This window comes from Erythrolamprus reginae, chromosome 4 (assembly GCF_031021105.1).
Source record: "Erythrolamprus reginae isolate rEryReg1 chromosome 4, rEryReg1.hap1, whole genome shotgun sequence".
In the NCBI taxonomy this organism is placed as follows: domain Eukaryota; kingdom Metazoa; phylum Chordata; class Lepidosauria; order Squamata; family Dipsadidae; genus Erythrolamprus; species Erythrolamprus reginae.
In genome coordinates this window covers 91,211,336-91,232,107 of record NC_091953.1, presented here as the reverse complement: position 1 = coordinate 91,232,107, position 20,772 = coordinate 91,211,336, and the positions used below count along the sequence as shown (strand labels likewise).

General features: G+C 37.9%; 1 protein-coding gene and 1 pseudogene across 1 annotated transcript in view; one reads left to right on the top strand and one right to left on the bottom strand.

The window, feature by feature from the left end:
• Positions 1 to 8,710, bottom strand: part of PRKX (protein kinase cAMP-dependent X-linked catalytic subunit) — a 69,059-nt gene extending 60,349 nt beyond the window's left edge. The window contains exon 1 of the mRNA XM_070750901.1: positions 7,864 to 8,710. Coding sequence (XP_070607002.1) covers positions 7,864 to 8,050 — 187 coding nt within the window. The 5' untranslated portion in view covers positions 8,051 to 8,710. The remainder of the gene's footprint in view (positions 1 to 7,863) is intronic.
• A 5,029-nt stretch (positions 8,711 to 13,739) lies between these two features.
• On the top strand, positions 13,740 to 14,228 carry LOC139167150 (E3 ubiquitin-protein ligase RNF114 pseudogene; annotated as a pseudogene).
• The last annotated feature ends 6,544 nt before the right edge of the window (positions 14,229 to 20,772 follow it).

Here is a 20,772-nt window from a genome sequence, read left to right as displayed (position 1 = left end):
GCCACTGCTGCTTGAAACCAGCTGTTCCAGTTTTTGCTGAACATCTTGAACAACAGAATATTTGGACATTTTTCCACAATGGGATCATTGAAATTTGGTCTATGCTGAAGATCAACGTTGTATAGGCAATGATAAACTACATGGTTCTAAGATAATTTACTTTTAACTTAGGAATTGGAGTCAATATTAGACAATATTTTCATAATATTTTAATCCTGTCAGTGTCAAACAAGAATTTAAATTATCTATATTTAAATGTTGTACAGAAATAAATAATGTGGTATCACAACATCTATTACTTCTTGCAAACATATCAGCAAAAATAAGCTAGTGAAAAACAGAATTTGTAAATGAGTAAAGTTGCCATTATTGAACTAAGAAAATATTCTACTGTATTAAACTATTAGCATTTATTGGGACAGATCACCATGGAGGAAATCCATCTACGTAGTTACTAAGAGTAACCACAAATTTGATGGTACATAATCAATCAATTAATTTTATCATTTGCATTTTTGAACTTTGAATATGTAAATCCATATATATAGTTCATGGCATTCTCATATTAATAAGTTCAAGTAATTAAAACTTCTTATACTTAAATTCATATTATGATGGTATTTCTTCTTCTTTTTAATTGATTAAGAGAAAGGGCTGGAAAGAATCCCCCCCAACCTTTTTCAACATCTCTTAAGTGATCCATGTATTATATACCATATCTAAAAGTAGAATCATGAATATTTAATATTGAGCTACATTTAAAGACTATTAAAACAAATTATTTCATGGAGCTAATGTAAAGTTTATCGAAGAGTCATGCATTTTAAAGTGGCTTTGTTAAAGTATTTTTTTTAAAAAAAAATTCTACTTATTCATTATCCCACTAAACCTATTCCAGGTGTTAGGATTACAAAGAAGTTACTACCTGTTCTCAGTGTCAAGGTGCATTTCCCCATATATAATAGTTGGTTCTTAAAAATAAATAACTCTGTCCATGCTTGTAAGCAGGACTCAAATGCATAAATAAGTTCCACATTTAGCATTATAAAAAGTGACATCCACATAAATAATTTGAATCTATAATTTAAAATTAATATGACAATATGGCATTTCTTTAATTTTTTCTATTATTCTAGGATATTATAATAAAATATTTCAACATTTTATATTCTAATCTAACATATTAGTTATTCAATGTATTATTCATTGTATGCACTAGCATACATAGAAAAAGTTTTGAGTGGCACAACAATGGCTATACTCTAAAAGTAAGTCAAGCTAAGTTCTGCTTTTAGGTTAAAAATGTGAATGAACTTTAAGTCCAAAGTGGCTAAATTGTTGACCCGTTTGCCCTGTGGGTTAAAAACAAGCATTGTTGGGTGCATGTAGTTCCCAGTTCAAATGTTTTGCCTTAAAAATTTTGTTTGTGATCCTATTTCATATTATTTTATTTTTACAGAGTATATCCGGATTTGAACACTAATTTACCCAAACTACGGACATTTTTTTTAAAAAAAATATTTATTATTCCTTAGGTCAGTTCCTTCATGATCTGCAAAGCTTTTGGAAACAATATTAAAATGATGAAAGTTTCATGGTATTTAAATACTGTAGTCAGTAAAAATCCCTATAATTTATATAATTTATGAAATATTGGTTAAAAAGCTTAATCTGTATATGTTTTCCAAATAAGCTTCAGAAAACCAATAAAAAATAAGCCAGTTAAAAAATGTAAGTGACAAATATAATAGTCTGCTGAATAGTGACTTACTGTTTTCCCCAAAATAAACGCTCCTCTAAAAATAAGGCCTCCCCAAAAATATTTAACCGAATGCACAGCCAGTCCTTCGCTGTTTCCTCTGGTTAGATTTAGGGAGACCGAGCTGGAAATCGGGTAAGACAGCAAGAGGAACCCTTTCTTGCTCCACGTTCCCCAAAATAATAAGACCTTCCCAAAAATAAGGACAAGTATTTATTTTGGGGTTCAAAAAATATAAGACAGTGTCTTGTTTTCAGAGAAATACAGTACTACTTAGATGAGGTAAAGACAAAAGAAACCAAACCTGAATTAAAAAAGCAAAGCGTAAAAGTTTATATCTTAAATATCAAAATAGAACAAAATATTACAATTAGATTAATTTCCTGTTTTAAAAAAGTATAGCAAAAATTAAAAAGCTCCTCAGTATTTCATTTTCCTACTCATATGCTCCAAACTCAGATTTTCCCAGGCAACAGTAGAAGGATCCTTCTTTTGTGTTCTCTTGCACATTGGCCATGTTCTTGTGGTTAGTGCACATAAGAACATGGCCAATGTACAAGAGAAGGCCTGGCTGCAGTGACACAAAAGAAGGCAGCAATTAAGAAAGCCTTGAGTGGTAGAGGTTTCTCATTGTTCTGTGGGCAGGCCTGGGCAGCACATAGGTGGACAGCCAAAAAGGCCGATGGGGAAGCATACGTGAATAGTGAGTTGAAATGGAGGCCGCCTTTACCTTCTTTGCAAGTATCTGTGGCATCTGTGACCATGTGGCATTCACTCAATGTTTGCTTAATGACCATATGACTTAGTGACTGAAATAAGAGTCTTTAAGTGAGGACTACCTATAATTCAATTCAGATCAAACCATAACTAGTACAACAAACATTTACAAATTTCTTTATATTCAAAATTATACTGCAGATTATTTTGAGTGCATTTTGTTAGCTGAAACAGTGGAGTTCTCAACAATACTGGAGGTATTTCAAGACATTTTGTTCAATCATATCTCAGACTGGGCAACTTTGAACTAATGATATGTTTTAGACAGCTTAGTTTACTGCACAGGATTTCTGTGGGGCAAAAATAGAGAGCAAGGAACAACCATAATGGCTGGTTAACATTTTGGAAGTAAAGATAAAATAAAAACCCCCACATTTAATATTTCTAAACATATCAAAATCTATTATCTGAAAAAGTGCATTAAAAATACAAATCCAAAATACAGTGATACCTTGTCTTACAAACTTGGTTCCAGTATGAGGTTCGTAAGGTGAAAAGTTCGTAAGACAAAACAATGTTTCCCATAGGAATCAATGGAAAAGCAATTAATATGTGCAAGCCCAAAATTCACCCCTTCTGACAGCCAAAGCACCCGTTTTCACGCTGATGGGATTCCCCTGAGGCTCTCCTCCATGGGAAACCCCACTTCCGGACTTCCGTGTTTTTGCGATGGTGCAGGGAAATCCCAGCATCGCAAAAACGGGCGCTTCGCCTGGCAACGAAAGTCCGGAGGCGGGGCATCCCAGCGGCGGCGGCAGGTTCATAAGGTGAAAATTGCTCAGAAGAAGAAGCAAAAAAATCTTAAACCCCAAGTTCGTATCTTGAGAAGTTTGTATGACGAGGGGTTCGTAAGACGAGGTATCTTTAAGAATTCATATTCCACTATTATTTATTCTCCTCTTCTGCTATAACTTTCAGCATAGAAAAGTAATATATTCCAAAATGTTTCCTTCCACTGTGATATATATTAAAGATGCAAAGCTCTTGTCTCAGCTTTAGAATGAAGACAATCATCTAATTCATATTTTAAAGATCTTTTTTTTACAACTTTAAAAGTCAATTTTTAAGATTCTTGCTGTTCACCGGAATGCCTACCTGACAATTGAATATTTATTTGTTAATAGTCATTACTGCAGCATAGAGCATTTTAGAGATACCTAAAACTAAAAACTAATAAAATCAACAGGATATTAATAAATTGTCTTAAGAACTGCAGGCCATTATATCTCGATGGAAATCTTGTAACATTATCACAACATCAGCAACAGAAATAACATTACAGGTAAACATGCAAAAGCTTATTTTCATACTTCACAATTTGTAGTTCCCAATATCAATCATGTGTTTTAAAGCAGAGCTTTGTGATTATGTACCATCAGATCACTTTGAATCTTACCATATAGTGACCCCATAGATAGAATTTAACAGATTTTACACTTGTATTCAGTTCAGAGTTTTGCTCCAAAATCTCTGGGCAAAAAATCCCAAACACAGAAGATATGGGATTTTTCTTCAATTTAATCAACTAAGTATCTTGGAAGGGGATCTGTTGCCTATTTATTTTACTTACTAATTAATTATTCCTAATATTATTAAATGAATATACTTTTGATATATGCAACATAGAATTAAAGAAACAGATTTCTTAATTAAAAGGAATTTAAAACCATTACTACACCCAAAATGCATCACATATACATTCTTTTTTTGATCAAGAAAGAACAAATATATATTAATATAGATTTAATTCTGGATTAAGAATGCCAAATAATATTACTCAATGAAAAATAATTTAATTTTATTTCAACAAAAATATTATTTAAAACACTGATGTCATTTAAATACTGTCTCTTTCAAAACCCTTTCTGTCGCCTGCAATAGATTTTCAGGCCCTCTGCCAGCAATATTTCTTTCAAGGAAGTTCTCAGTTTCACCTACAACAAAGATAAAACCCTGAGCCAAGTCCAGAGCTCAACTGAAGCAAAATTTAACTGTTTGTCTGGGAAATGTTACTTTGACCATTTCCAACCTTTATTATCTTTTTGTTCTTTTATCATGTTTCTGTATATTAAAGCAGAGTTTATGTTCATATTACAACAGAATCAAAAGTGGTTCCCAGTATGAAGTTCTTAAAAATGAATGTAAAAGGGACACAGAAAAACACTTCCCAAGAAATTAAATACTGAAAATAAAGATGGCGCCATATTTTTGGTAAATGTCTCAGCTTTGTATTTTTTTCTCCAAGCATTATCTTAAGTTGACTCAGCCTTCCAAGATCTGTAAAATGAGGACCCAGATTATTGGAGGCAATATGCTGATTCTGGAAACCACTTCGAAGGGGCTCTAAAGCACTATGAAGCGATATATAAAGTGGTAATTGATGATGGTAAGGATTCAATAAAGTTAAATGATTTTGGAGATTCCCATTCTGGAATAGAGCTCTATTACTTCAACAAAAATATGATTCATTTTTAATAGGATATGATTCCACAATAATTTTTGCAAATTATTTGTGAACAAGGTGAATCAGTGGCCCATAAGAAGCCTGTACATTTTGCCCTGTTGAAAACATACAGAAAAATAAAATAGAATAGAAAAATTCTACAATTTGAAGATTAAATGTTCCTGTTTATTTATCTGTCCATGTACATATGCATCAACGAAGCTGTTTGTGAACTGATTAGAAAATATTATTGTTAACATCTACAACTTATTAATAATCCATTAATAAGAAACAGGATATCCCTCTCATTCTCTGGCTTCTTTAAGGTTAGAATTAGTCATAGTCCTATTAGCGCATCTGAGCTATGATCACCAAGGTATGAATAGCTATCACTACACCCACTTGTAGGTAGTACTAGCAGGTGTATGCAGTTGCTGATAAAATCAGCACATTTAAACCAGCTTCAAATTAAGGCGTGTCCAGGAGATTATCCAAAAAAGGGGGGTATTACATATTCAAGCTGACTACATAAAAAGAGAGGAATTTCTTACTTACAGCAACTGAATTGGGGATACAAGATACTAGACTACGGATGAAAAATAGTTTTAAGGTGATTGTTTTGTAGGCTGCTGTCTTTATCAGAAAGAGAAGAGATGGATAAATCAGTTCCTTCTAGGCTGATACTATTAGAAACCTGCATATATGTTCCTGTATATATGTTCCTTCTCAGGACAAATTAGTTGTTAATACAAGGCTGCTATAGTCTTTTGCATAACAAATGTGCAAAAAATATCAACATACACTAAATAAGTTGGATGTATCACCAAACTACATCCAATAAATAGTACTCAATAAATGCAAACAGGCATGGAATTCCAAACAGTGAATTCAAAATTGATAAATATCTGAATCTGGATGGTGCATTTGCTAAAAAGTTTATTTTCATAAGAGCCTTTCCAGTACTTATTTTATCTTAGATTTCTTTACTGCTGTATGGCACAGCTTTCATGCTGTTTGTTTCCTCTTTTCACTACACCCAAAACTTGCTAACACAATTTATGCAGATTGTAAGTAAACATCAGTCAAGAGAGGAAAGTTGGGAAAGAAGGCTAGGTACAAATAAAAGACCTATTACAGTTACTGGATCTATTTCAAATTTCATGCATTATCTGCATTTTGAAAGGAATGTAGGATATACTCCAGCTTATTACGTGAGCAATGCTTAAGTGTTGAAGATACACTGAAATTTGAGCAGCTGAACGAAAGAACACACCCACAGTTGAAAGCAGTGTTTATTTACTATTAACAGGAGTTAGGATGGAATTTATGAACATTCTGTAAAAGCATTTAGAGATAGTTCTCAATTTATGATAGCAATTGTGATCAGAATGGGTGTTGCTAAGAAAGGTGGTTATTAACTGAGACATACCTGTTTTTTGTAACTTTTTTGCAGCAGTTGTTAAGCAAATCACTGCAACTAAATGAATGATGCATTCCTTAAAGGAATCCCACTTCCCCATTGACTTTGCTTGTCAGAAGTCAGCTGGGTGATGGTGATCACATGACCTTGACATGCTGCAACTTTTGTAAATTCAAACTGGCTGTCAATTTTGATCATGTGACCATGTCAACACTATGATGGTTGTAAGTGTGAGGATTGGTTTAAGTACAAAACTTACTGTAAATCATTTTCTTTCATTTTCAAATGGTCACTAAATGTATTACTGTATACATTCTTAACAAGCTTGAAGCTCTCTGAACACATTCCAAACTTAACACAACTACTTCACATAAAATGCTTGGAATGCTTGGAAAACCATCCAAATTCTCTATAGCACAATACAGTACTATGATTAAGGTAACTACTTGTGTTGGGCTGAACCCCCACTGATGTTGCTGGGATTCAAAATTAAAAGGTGTGTAAATTGTTTTTGTTAATCCAATTTATATAACCACAACAATTATGTAGTGCACAACAATTAAGACTTTAAAGGCTGAAAACTCAGCAATTTTTTGTAGTATCAGATAAACAGAACCACACACAGTTTACAAACTGGTTTAGATTTATGCCAACATAGAGAGAAGGGAGGAGAATCAATCATTTAGGTACATAAGAGAGACAAACATCAGACTTGTTCATATTGTGCTTAGAAGTTCTGAAACTACAGGGAGAACTGCTAGCTTTTCAACTGACATCTGTAAAACTCACTCTGCTTTTGCCTGATAAAACAGTTGCAAGAACCCTAGCAGCATCAAAATACAGAAAGAAGTGACACTTGAGCAATAGGACAGTAAGTTTTATTTCGCTTAATTTACCTTTACCTACTTGGCCAATGTTTATGTTTATACCAATACTTACTACCTTGTACCTGCTTGGCAAATCAATAAAACAAATAAACAGATAGATGTCAAAAAGCAACTGCCGCAGCCTGAAGGGTAAGGAGAATATTGGAAAGTTGACAAACCAAACGAACAGTGAGACTGCATTTTTCACGGGAATGGCACAGCTGGCAACATCCTTAGGGGCCGGTGCCCAGGGGGAAGAAGAGAGAGCGCTGACAACAAGCTCTCCTGTTGCCTTGACTCTCCGTTCACGGCTTCCAAGCCAAAGGGACGCCCCACGACTCCCTTGCACCACACCTGCTCAAAAACAGAGTGCAGCCGCCTGAACTGAGAAGCCTCCACTCTCCTTGTCCCGCAGGGGAAGGAAGGAAAAGACACTGGGTGGTGGTGGTTCCCCTTTCAAGTCAGCCAAGCCTCTCGCGAACCGAGTGGGTGGTCACGGAGCGGCGCGCGCAAAGGGGCTGGGGAGGGGGAAGCTAGACTACGTTCCATTCCCGCGTCCTTTTGTTTTTCCATTAGCTGTAAGGCCAGCCTCACTCACCCACAGTCGCCAAGGTCTCCAGGTCCTCAAGTCTACAAGCGGGGGGATCCGAGGCCGGCGGCGCGGGAGAGCCTCGGCTGGCTGGACCCGAAGAACAAATGGGCTGGGGGTCGGCGGTCCCTGCGGCCTCGCAGCCAACGGGGCTCCTGGCTCCTACTTTAGCCCGCACGGCGCTCAAAGTCTCCATAGGTTGGGGGGGGGGGGGGAGAGGTAGTAAAAGGCTCCTCCTGTCAGGGCAAAACTTGGGAAATCGTCTCCGGAGGCGGCCTAGCCTCTTGCTCCTTTCAGCAGCTGCAGAGGTCCCGAGTCGGGGCTGCTGCTCCTAGGTTCCGTCTCTCAGCAAGGCGGCTGTCGGCGCTCCGCATCGCGCCACAGAAGCGCGGCTTCCTTCCTTGCGGCGCTTCTGGGCTTTTGCTCTGGGTGGTAAGTTAAGCGCCCGGGCGCGTCTCGCGGGGGAAAGTCGTCGTCGTCGTCTTTGCCGCCGCCGCTGGCTTCGCTCCTCTCGCGCTTCCCGCCGGCGCCTCAATGCAGACAATGGGCTTGCCGGGAGGACGCCGAGTCTCATTCGCCAGTCAGCCGGTTGCACGCGGGGACGAGGGGGCGGGGCTTGGCTCCCTGCAGCTGCGGCAAGAACCCTGGAGTGGGCGGGGACAAGAGCAGCCCTGAGGTGGAAGAGGGGTCGGGAGGGGTCGCCCGCTGGTCGGAGCCCTCACAGGAATCATTGGTGGCGGTGGTTGTAATGGGGCGGAAGATGCTCGCCTTTCTTCCAAAGTCGTAGAAAATGTTTAACTGTTTCACCTGGGCGTAAAAAGGAGTTGCGTGCGAACCACACGAAGCGCTGCTGCTCGGGAGAGACCCACGCGCTGACGCGACGGCTTTTGGTATTCAAGGAAGCGCCCTCTGGGGTCATTTCCTCTGCGTATATATACATATGAGATAGCTAACATTGCAATAAGGAAAAAAAAGAAAAATGTAGAAGAAAGCAGGAATAAAGGAAAATATATTTTAAAAGACCAAGGTGGCTCCTGATATCCTTTACAGCAGTTGTCAGCGCAATTATGTTTTAACGTCTCTCTAAAGTTACTTCCTGGTTTTCTTGTTTTGATCTAGCTTCCTAATCATAAAAACATCAATTACAATTTCATTTTTTTTTAAAGCAGGATTGCTCTGGCAATCTCACACTACTTACCAGAGCTTACAAAACTTTTGCCAGACCCATCCTCGAATACAGCTCATCTGTTTGGAACCCATATCGCATCTCAGACATTAACATCCTTGAAAATGTCCAAAGATACTTCACCAGAAGAGCCCTTCACTCCTCCACCCGAAATAGAATACCCTAAGAGACTAGACTTTCAATCCTGGGCCTAGAAAGTTTAGAACTAAGATGCCTTAAACAAGATCTAAGTATTGCCCACAAGATCATATGCTGCAATGTCCTGCCTGTCGGTGACTACTTCAGCTTCAACCACAACAACACAAGAGCACACAACAGATTTAAACTTAATATTAACCATTCCAAACTTGACTGTAAAAATATGACTTCAGTAACCAAGTTGTCGAAGCGTGGAACTCATTACCGGATGACACTCCATAGTGTCATCCCCAAACCCCCAACTTATTATCTACAGTTGACCTTTCCAGACTCCTAAGAGGTCAGTAAGGGGCAAGTACAAGTGCACTAGAGTGCCTTCCGTCCGCTGTCCTATTGCTCTCCTATATCTCCTATACCTTTCTTCTATTTCTATATCTCTTCTTCTATTCTTTCATTGATATGTTCTATTCCTATATCTTCTTTTCTATTATTTCTTAGATATATTTTACTATGAGTATCTCCTCTATAACCTTCATCATGTAGTGTATTTTACTATGTGTATATAGATATATACCCACTAAAATCCTCATTGTGAATTGGACAAAATAAATAAATAAAATAAATAAATAAAAGTCTATAAGGAGTTTAGAGCCCCTCTCCCAACCTTGGCTCCCTTTGCACTGAAACTTACTTTTCTGTTTCTGATAGATTTCTCCTCCGGACCTGGTGGAATTTGTCAGTACCCTATATGTAATTATATTGTGTTACAATCCTTGGTGGGCTATTAGCTGGAAAGTTAAATTGTGCTCGCCGGCGTGGCTCATAAGTGCTTGCAGGGCCAGCACGATTTTGCTTCTGCACCTGTTGAGGTAGTAGAATCGCGCACGGATTTTGTTTGCACGGAAGCGAAAAAACCTCACCGAAAAAAGTACACATCTGCGGCTCCGTGCACGATTTTGCTACCTCCACAGCAGAAGCAAAATCATGCTGGCCCCACAAGCACTTATGAGCCACGGTGGCAAGCACAATTTAGCGTAGCCCACCGCTAGTTACAATACATATAAGCTATGAATGTATGTTTATATGGTATACCTTTAAGAGATGGATCACAGTTGGCCATAAGAGGGAGCCGACAGAGTTCCTGTTTGGGGGGAGTTTTTTACTGATAGTTACTGTATGTCCAGAGATGTGTGCTGATGTTAACTGGTTTGTATTGGATATTGAGATTGTATTTGTGATTAGAAGTGTAAAGAGATTATTCTACCTTGTTGCTATATATAATGTAGATTATTTTTGTACTGGTTTATGTGTCTGAACAGTCCCGGAGTGTATCCCTCTGTCGATGTAGTTTAAGATTATGTTGGCTGTTTTTTAGCTGCCACAGCAAATTGCTAACTCATATTTAATTGGTTATTGCTGCTATTGAAATTAGTATCTATTACTATCTATTATTATCTATTATTAATTACCGTACTATCTACTGAAATGAATGGCACTGGGACATGAAGGGCTAGACAGAATCTCCACCTTTCTGTCAGGTAGATGAACAAGACTGTATTAACTGTGTGAAGTAACGCTCTGGATATCAGAATTGGATATTGTGTTATGAGGTCATTGCCATACCACCTTAGAATTTTACCTATACTTTACCTATAATTGCAGGGATTCTATATATACCTGCATGTTTATTACTCTTCTGTGTTATCCCATGTTAACCATATTAAGACAAAACTAATAAATGAGACTGCCAGTTATTTAAAAGCATAAGAAGTTTGAATTTGGGTTTATTTAATCAAAAGGATTGGATACAAAGAAAAGTATTTTCTGTACAATGACTACTTTAAATACAGTACTTTTTTCCTTAGTCAAGACTAAGCTAAAGCAAATTGTCTTAGGATGTGTAAACCTAGCTCTTTCGTTCATATAGCATGATTCAACACACTATGTCATAAAATAGTACAGGGACTCTGATTTAATGCATATTTTGAAACTTTTAAAGGTTGTGTTTCACGATGCAATTTTACTTGATTATGGTTTTAGAATGCTTTGTAACCTGCAATGAAATTTTATTTGGAAGAATATTTGGGTTATGAAGTCTTATAGGTATGTAAAATGCTCAGAAACAAAAATGGCCCAAGAGATCTAATTACACTAATTCACTGAAAATATCCTGTATACATTTCCTCAAAAATGTAATGACTCCTGTGTAACAACATACATTTATATAAATACTAAAACAAGTATTTATTTACAGCATATAAGTAAGCATTAAAGTATTTACTAAATGTTAAAATAAATATTAAGTTTGCCACAATATTGTCTTCTGGGTACATTCAAAATGCTGGTCATTGTCTCTAAAGCCTTACATATGTATGAGACCTAGCTAATCAGGAATTGCCTGTTTTTTAAAGTGACTGCCCATCTAGTGCCCTCCATCAAGATTGGTTTGGGTTTCACAAATGATCAATGTCATCTAATGTCACTACACCTGTTCCTTGGAGCTGCATCCCCCAGAAATTCATATGGTCTGCACTTTGCCTGTCCTCGACCTTTTGTTTTAAATTGACTTTTCATCTGTGCTTTGGGATAGAGTAATTGCACAGGCTCTTTTAAAACATGGAGTCATAACATGTTGTCCATTAGATAATGGTTGATTTATATAAGGCTATTTCTTTTAACTTTATGAAATGGATCAGTCATGTTGCAGTTGGTGGCCTAGAAAGATTAAATGTTGAACATTTAAGCAGTGCTGGAACACAGTGATATATATTTGTTTAAGCAGTCCACTCAGGATGCTATGTCTTTGTTATATTTTAGAATCAAGGTTTTACTTGTGAAACTTTACATAGAACACATTGATATGAGTTCTACTTCCTTCTGCTACCTAAAAAATGTATAATAGACTTGTTCATTGTCTTATTCTTAGTATTTGTGACATTGTTACACTGTGACATAGTGAGTAGTCTCCTGCCCACTAGAAGCTTCCAAAAAGTTAGTCGGTTCTTCATTGATGCTACTGGTTGTTTGGAGAATGCAAAAGTCCATACCATTCATTCCCGGGGTGGGGGGGTGGGATGTTTGTCTTCTCTTCAGTCCATGTTTTCAGTATCTGTCACATACATGTGTCATTTGCAAAACAACCAACAAACCACAAAACCTAAACCATAATTAAGCTACCTAGAATTCAAATATCATTGTTTTTATATTGATATTCCCATTGATAGCTGTGAAATATGCAGTATATGTCATTAATTATGCAGTCAATTGCTTTTTACAGTAACTATTACTTGTTTTATGTCAATAGTAGTAAAAAAGGAGACAAGGGCTATTCTTTATTCTATTGTTTTCATATTAATTGATTAACCATAATGCTTTTGTTTGCCCGTTTCATAGAGCGAGAGAAAAAAGAAACAATCTAAAAACCTTGCATTTTATTCTGTAGAAGTGATTTGGGGAAATGTAGACATGTTAGATGAAAAACCCAGTCTATGCTGTTTCAGCTGAAAGCAAAATATCTTAAACCATTGTATATTAATAGAGCAATTTGATGGAACTGGGAGAAAAAGGGATTGATAGAATTGCTCCTTGAAAGTTTAGGCCAACAGATAAAAATTGCTTAGGAAGATATGTTTACTTTGGCCTCTTGAACAACCTTTCTTTTATAAGTTCAAGTAACAATGCCAACTATATTTAAGTTGGTACATATTTTCTCATGTTCTATAGATCCATCCAGTGAGCCAGCATTATGTAACCATATTTTTCCCTTTTATAATAAAATAGTGTTTGGAAATTTTTTGTCAAATCAATGCAGTCTCTACAGAAAGCCTCATCATCTCCCTGTTTTAAAAAATCAGGTATATTCTAAGTTTCCTAATTTCTTTTTCCAGAGACTTTTAGATCCAGTGTAGATCATGATGGTGACGGTAACCACAATGAAAATGTCTTCAGAAAGGCCTTGGTAAAGAAAATAATTTTTAGTTGCCTAAGTGTCTGTTGTATTCTAATGCAGCAGTCTGACAATGCAAATGTCCCTAAATATTTGAAGATGCCTCTCACCTTAGTAATCAAGTTAATTACATAATGAGTGAAGTACATTATATGGGTAGTGACAGAATAGAATAAAAATGTCAACAAGAAACTTAAAAGGAAGTAGTGTTGAATTACAATACAGGACACATGTGAAATAAGTAAATAACTTATTGTTTCAAATTCAGACATAAATCAAACAGGAAGACATGCTTCATTCTTTAGTGAGATTTTAATCAAACAGCATATGTACGGTATTTATTTAACTATAGTAACCAGTTTCTCTTCAGTTTTATTTATAGATTAACTTGCACTGTTGTACCTGCATGCATAATTCCAGGAATATATGGGGCCAAAGGTAGCTTTAAGAGTCAGGTGTTTATTGTTTTAAAATTTGCATTTTAATGGTAAAGATAAATGTTCAGTCTTTGGATATAACTTTATTTTGTAGTTTACTGTTAATTTAGGTTGGGCTGATGAGTTAAGAAACAATCTACTTATTTTAAGTGTGCCTCACTTATCGAGTGTGCCTGGTATGTTTATGAGTCCTGTGCAGGTATGAGGTCCTTGTGATAATATCTTTTACATACCATGCATTCAGGAATGCCTTAAATCCCAAAAGCCTCTTTGTGGAATGTGCTGCAGTACAATGTCTCATGGAAGGAAGACTCTAGGTCTGGAACAGCAAATTAACATGATGGGGACTATGTGAAATGGCTGCCTTTAAAGCATGTACCTCTTAATGGCGAAGTAACTCGGCTACTTGTTCAAAATATCAGAATTACATAACAACAACAAAAAAAACCTCCTATGACAAAAGAACTATTGCTGACAACTAGGAATGTCCCCAACATTTCCTTATCCTTGTTGTAGTGACAAAAACCTGGATGAAGAAGGTCTGGCAAAAAACAATCTGCAAATACTATCACAGCAACAATGCAACATAAATGGTTTGCATCTCTGTCCATCAATACCATGGGAAGATACACCCTACAGAAAAGCTAAATTCGTGAAACAATTTTAGAGATGCTCTAAATTTTTATACTGTTTTACAGGCTATGATACTGGGGAAGATGATATGATGGCCCAAATACTGTTGCTTTACTTGAGTGATTTATGAACAAAGTAAGATGTATTCCTAATTCTTGGATATCGTAAGAAGAAAAATGTTCTGACCCAGCCTTAGCAGAAGCAAGAAACAGGCAACTTGTCATGGAAAACCCATCTTTATTTACCTCTTGTGAATTAATTGCATTGACCCATGAAAATGTCCAGGCAATAGTCCTTCAAGGAGTTTACTGCAATACAGACCTTATCAGTTCCTTGCTATAATTGCAAGGCTGTGTGATCCCAGATGAAAGGCTGCAAATTAAGTTCTGGCAAGCAGTCTTGGTGGCATGAAATACTATGAGCAAAATCTTCAGAAATATGAACTATTGTCTTCTATGATAACTATTCCCCTTTCCTTCTATTTATTCTCTAGCCAGGGAGGAGCCAATCAGCATCCATGCGTCCTTTGCTTCCCTAGTCAACTTCTTATCCTCCGTTGCTCACCTTTTCTAACTAACCTGCGCATACGTGCATCTGGAAGAGGGCCCAGCTGCTCTTCCTTCTCTTATCAGTCTCCAAATGCTGGTGCCTCTCCAGTGGCTTGGACAGCCCTGGCTGTATCTCAGCATCCGATATAGACATCCAACAGAGCTTTCCCCAGACTCCCAACACTGGCCCAAGTTCCTCCCCAACCTCCTCCTCATCTGATTCTCTCCTCCGCTCTGCTGGTAGCTGACAGACTACAACCAAAAATATTAATATTTATGTGCTGATTTTTATTATTTCTTTTGGGGATTTATTAATATTTTTGTGAGCCACCCCCGAATTATGTCCATAAGATAGTTGCTTATGCAAGTCTTCATTAATAAATCATGTGTTTTGCATTTAGGCTTTTAAGAGCCAATATATGAGTTCTAAAATAACTGAATAGGTTTATTTTGGTTCTAAGCTATTTTTTATTACTGAGATTTGAAGGATTGAACCAATATTCAGAAGGCAATTGGAATTTCTTTCAAAATGTAGAAATAAAATACTTCCAAATTGATTTTGAAAGTTTCAAACCCACTTGGGGCTTTGACAGGATTTTACACAAAACACGTTTTTGCCTGAATTGATTCAATTTACTGAATTGATTTATTAGTTTGAATCAAATCAGGACTGAATTATGTATCTTTACCGATTTGTATAATGGCACTTTTTGTTTTAGGATATTTTGGTTTTAAGTTGACAGTTCCTAAAATATATTGTATTATTATATCGTATGTATGTAGTGGTATGGTGGCCTAGAGGTGAAGGTGCTCACCTCACACTTAGAAGGTTGAGAGTTTAAATCTAGACGACAGGAAGGACATCCAGTCAGTAAACAGTCAGCTCCATTCAGCCACCATGACTCCACCCCGAAGCAAGGGATTACAGGGTTGTAAAAAGAATGCACACACACACACACCTCCTGAATATGTTTATCTGCCTTGATAAGTTATGCTAACCTGAACAAGTGACACAAGCTCAGTAAATTCTGATGCATCACAAAAACAGTCTTTGGTCTGTTGGCTATAAGTAATGGTTTAATGGTATCCTGTCACAATTTCATTTTTTCCAAACAAAAATGAACTAATTATCTGTTCCCAAACAACTGATCATGTGACATTATGTATCATAGCCTTGGGAAGCTAGATGAGCAGGTATGGCAAGTTTATTGCCCAAAAAGAATTACTATTTTTTCCAGGTAATAATTAACCATAGAAGTAGGACTGCAATTCTATAAATTTACATCCTGGCAAAAACATTACTAAGCACAGAGATTGTTTTCAATTGAATTATAGGATGTATATGTTAGAAGGACCTTACAGAACTTCTAGTCCAATCATCTTTTGCCTTAACCTTCTATAATAAATGGTTACATAGTTCATTCCTTGGTCTCTCTCTGTCTCTCTCTTTCTCTGTGTGTATGTACCTACACACTAGAATTCATGGACTCACAGTTTCTAATCTGGTCCTTTGACATATTAAACCAACTCATTGGCATATTTATAAAGCAAAATAATCTATGAAGTTCAGGGAGGCATATTTTCAAGTAATATGGACCAGATTCATTCTAATAAATAATTATAGTTGGAACTGTTGTTATAAATCTGGTATTATTGTTATAAAGCTTGCTAGTTCTATATATCAAACTACTCATAAGCTATCATTAGTTAAAGTGAAAAATTAAAATGGTAAAAATTATATCTAAAGTGGGTTTATCTGATAGTGTTTTATATATACAGTGGTACCTCAAGATACGAACCCCTCGTCTTACGAACAAATCGTGATACGAACCAGGGTTCAGAAAAATTTTGCCTCTTCTTACGAACTTTTTTCGAGTTACGAACCGACATTCGGAGACTGCTGGGAAGCCGCGCGGCTGTTTTAAAAGGTGACAGCCGGGCGGCAGGGCTTCCCAGAAGCCTCCCGAACGCCGGTTCGTAACTCGAACAAAGTTCGTAAGAAGAGGCAAAATTTTGCTGAACCCCGGGTTCGGTTTGGGAGGTTGCTGGGAAGCCCCCCAGGCTGGCTGCGACCTTTTAAAACACCCGCGCCGCTTCCCAGCTGTCTCCCGAAGCCGAACGCGGAAGTTCGGCTTTAGCGTTCGGCTTCAGGAGACAGCTGCGAAGCGGTGCGGGTGTTTTAAAAGGTCGCAGCCGGCCTGGGGGGCTTGCCAGCACCCCCCAAACCCCGAGCCCCCCAGGCCAGCTGCGACCTTTTAAAACACCCGCGCCGCTTCGCAGCTGTCTCCTGAAGCCGAACGCTAAAGCCGAACTTCCGCGTTCGGCTTCGGGAGACAGCTGGGAAGCGACGCGGGTGTTTTAAAAGGTCGCAGCCGGCCTGGGGGACTTGCCAGCACCCCCCGAACCCCGAACCCAGGTTCGGGGGGGTGCTGGGAAGCCCCCCAGGCCGGCTGTCACCTTTTAAAACAGCCGCGTGGCTTCCCAGCATTCGCCGAAAGCCGGTTTTTTGCGGGGGTTTTTTTGGTTGCACGGATTAATTGACTTTACATTGTTTCCTATGGGAAACAATGTTTCGTCTTACGAACCTTTCGTCTTACGAACCTCCTCCTTGCACCAATTAAGTTTGTATCATGAGGTATTACTGTATGTGTGTGTGTGTGTGTGTGTGTGTGTGTGTGTGTATATATATATATATATATATATATACACACACACATTTGTTTTCGTAGATTTTCACGGGTATATGTATGTAGATTGTTCTGATGACAAAAACAGTACATCAAACAGGACCCTCACCACTGCAGAAACCAATGTTCTTTCAAAAGGATTCAATTTTGCAATAGCCCCCAAACGCATTCCAACTGAAAACATCATATGTGGAGTTGAAACTACCCTAAATAAAATCAACCCAGATGAAGCCAACAAAATCAGACTTGAAGTCACCAATATTCTCTGTTCCAGCAAACCACCTAGAAGCAACATACAAAAGGAGGAACGAGATGCACTTATCAATTTGAAGAAAGACAACAATATAATCATCCTCCCAGCAGACAAAGGAAACTCCACAATAGTGATGAACACATCAGACTACAAAGAAAAACTTTCCATCCTACTACAAAACCCTGCCTACAAACTTCTAAACACAGATCCTACCACCTACCTAGAAAAAACCACCAAATCCAAAATAAAAGCCTCGCCCATCAGTGAAGAAATCCAACAAAGAATCATCCCCAGAGAAAAATCTTCCATATGTCCAAAACTCTATGGCCTTCCAAAAATACACAAAGAAGGAATACCTCTCAGGCCAATAGTCAGCTCCATAGGCTCCCCTCTACAAAATCTTGCCAAATTTTTAGCCAAATATCTTCAGCCCTATATACATATATCACCTCATATGTACAAAATTCATTCCACTTTATACAAATAATTAAAAACAAAACCTACAACCTGGTGACCTACTTGTGAGTTTGATGTCGTATCCCTTTTCACCCAAATACCTATTAAAGAAGCCTTAACCAGCTATCCAAAACAAACACAAGCCCCCCAAATATATCTTAGATCTAACCAACCACTGTCTGACTAATACATACTTCATCTATAATGAACAAAGATATAAACAGATAGAGGGAGCCCCCATGGGATCACCCCTCTCACCTGTCATCACCAACCTCTATATGGAATATTTTGAAAATAATGCATTGGAGCAATCTAAACAAAAATTGCAAAAATTGCAAAACTTTGGCTGAGATATGTTGATGACACTTTTGTAATTTGGCCACATGGTAAAGAAAAACTAGACAATTTCCTCACACATCTCAATAGCCTACACCCCAAAATACAATTTACTATGGAAACAGAAACCAATGATCAACTTCCCTTTCTGGATGTACTAATCTATAAAAAACCCAATGGCACCCTAGGACACACCATCTACCAAAAGAAAACCCATACCAACCGTTATTTAAATGCACACTCCCACCACCACCCAGCACAGATCACCTCAGTAGCCAAAACTCTCATCACCAGAACCAAATGCCTAGCTGACCATGAGCACTTAAAAACTGAATTGAACAAACTCAAAGATGTATTAATTTCTAATGGTTTCGAAAGGAAAACTATTACAAACCTAATCAAAAAAGAGACACCCCCCAAATATCAAGACCAAGAACAGGATAATGGTACCACCCTCCTCCCTTACATCAAGGGCACCACAGACAAAATTAGTAAAATTCTACACAAACATAATATCAAAACTTCATTTGTCACTAACCAAAAAATATCAAACATCCTAAAAAACCCAAAAGATAAAATCAAACTAGAACACCAAGGAATCTATGAAATCCCTTGCAAAACATGTGCAGCCACATACATTGGACAAACCCATCGAAGAGTGAGCGCACGCATTGCAGAACATAAGAATGCAGTTAAAAAAGAAGAAAAGTCTTCCTCCCTTGTCCAGCACATTAAAAAAACAGAGCACGAAATTGACTTTGAAAAAACTAAATTACTTTCCAAAACAGAAAATTTATACAGAAGAATTACTATGGAAGCAATAGAGATAGAAAAACACCCCCTTTGCATGAATAAAAGAGATGACACGTCCCGCCTACCAGAGATTTGGAAACCAGCCTTAAACAAGAAAACATATCATAATCATCACCATGTCAATCCTTCAAGCAACTGTGAGTTCACCAACCAATCAAATCACTAAAACGTAGTCACCCAATCTATTTGCTACATTCAAACCAAATCTCCACTCCCAAAACTATATATAAGGAACAAATGACAGTTGCAAACATTCCATATTTACAACAGCACGAAGCTTAAAACTTCAGCCTGATGATGGTGAATGTGATTTCACCGAAACGTCGCATAGACACTCAAAACATTACAGCAAGTAAATAAATAAATAAATAAAAGTGTGTGTGTATGTATGTATGTATGTGTGTGTGTATACATATACATATATGGGTTTTTTCCTGTCGGATCACCCTGGTATATTGAAGGAGAACAGGGGGAAAAAATCCGACAGAAAAAAACAACAACCATATAGCCTCTGCCTTACAAGGCAGAAGCTGCAGGATCAAATCCCAGTAAGGGTATGGCTAGCTGATGAGGCCAGAACAAGGCAGAAATAGTGCTATCCTAGTCTCCCTTAATTTTAAAAATTCAGCAAAAAACATGTGATACATATACATATGTATGTATACACACACACACATACTAAATACCCATGCTCCACTACAGAATTATATGATCAGGCTTGATAAATCAACACAGCTTGAAAATTAATGATTAGTTATGATCGGCCTCTTCTTTCCTCTTATCTCCTCAGGCTTGCCCCATATAATCCCCTTCTCTCCCCTTCTCTCCTTCAGGCTTGCCTCATAGAAATGTCTCCTATCCTATCCCCTTCTCTCCCTCAGCCTTGCCCCACAGAATCCTCCCTATCCTATCCCCTTCTCTTTCTCAGTCCACATAATCCCCCAGTCTCATCCCCTTCTCTCCCTCAGCCTTGCCCCACAAAATCCTCTCCTCTCCCTTCTTTCCCCCAAGCTTGTCTTACAGACAACTCCTCTATCCTACCTCCTTCTCTCTTTCAGCATTGCTCAACATAAGCCTCCCTTATCCTGTCCCCTTCTTTCCTTTAGGACTGCTGCACAGAGGCCTCTCTTATCCCCTTCTCTCCCTCAGGCTTGCCCCACAGATGCCCTCCCTATCCTACCCCCCTGCTTGCTGCTGTGAAAGCAAAACTGAACCTGAAACTCCTCTATTATGCTTGTGTTTTGCATTTGGAACAGATTTCTTTCTAGGTGGGGAGGGGGAGTAGAATTCCTTAGCATCAGAGCATGTTAATAATAATACAGTCATACCTCGTCTTACGAACCTAATTGGTTCCAGGGGGAGGTTCGTAAGATGAAAGGTTCGTAAGACGAAACATTGTTTCCCATAGGAAACAATGTAAAGTCAATTAATCCGTGCAACCAAAAAACCCCCCGCAAAAAAATGGCGTTCGGCGACTGCTGGGAA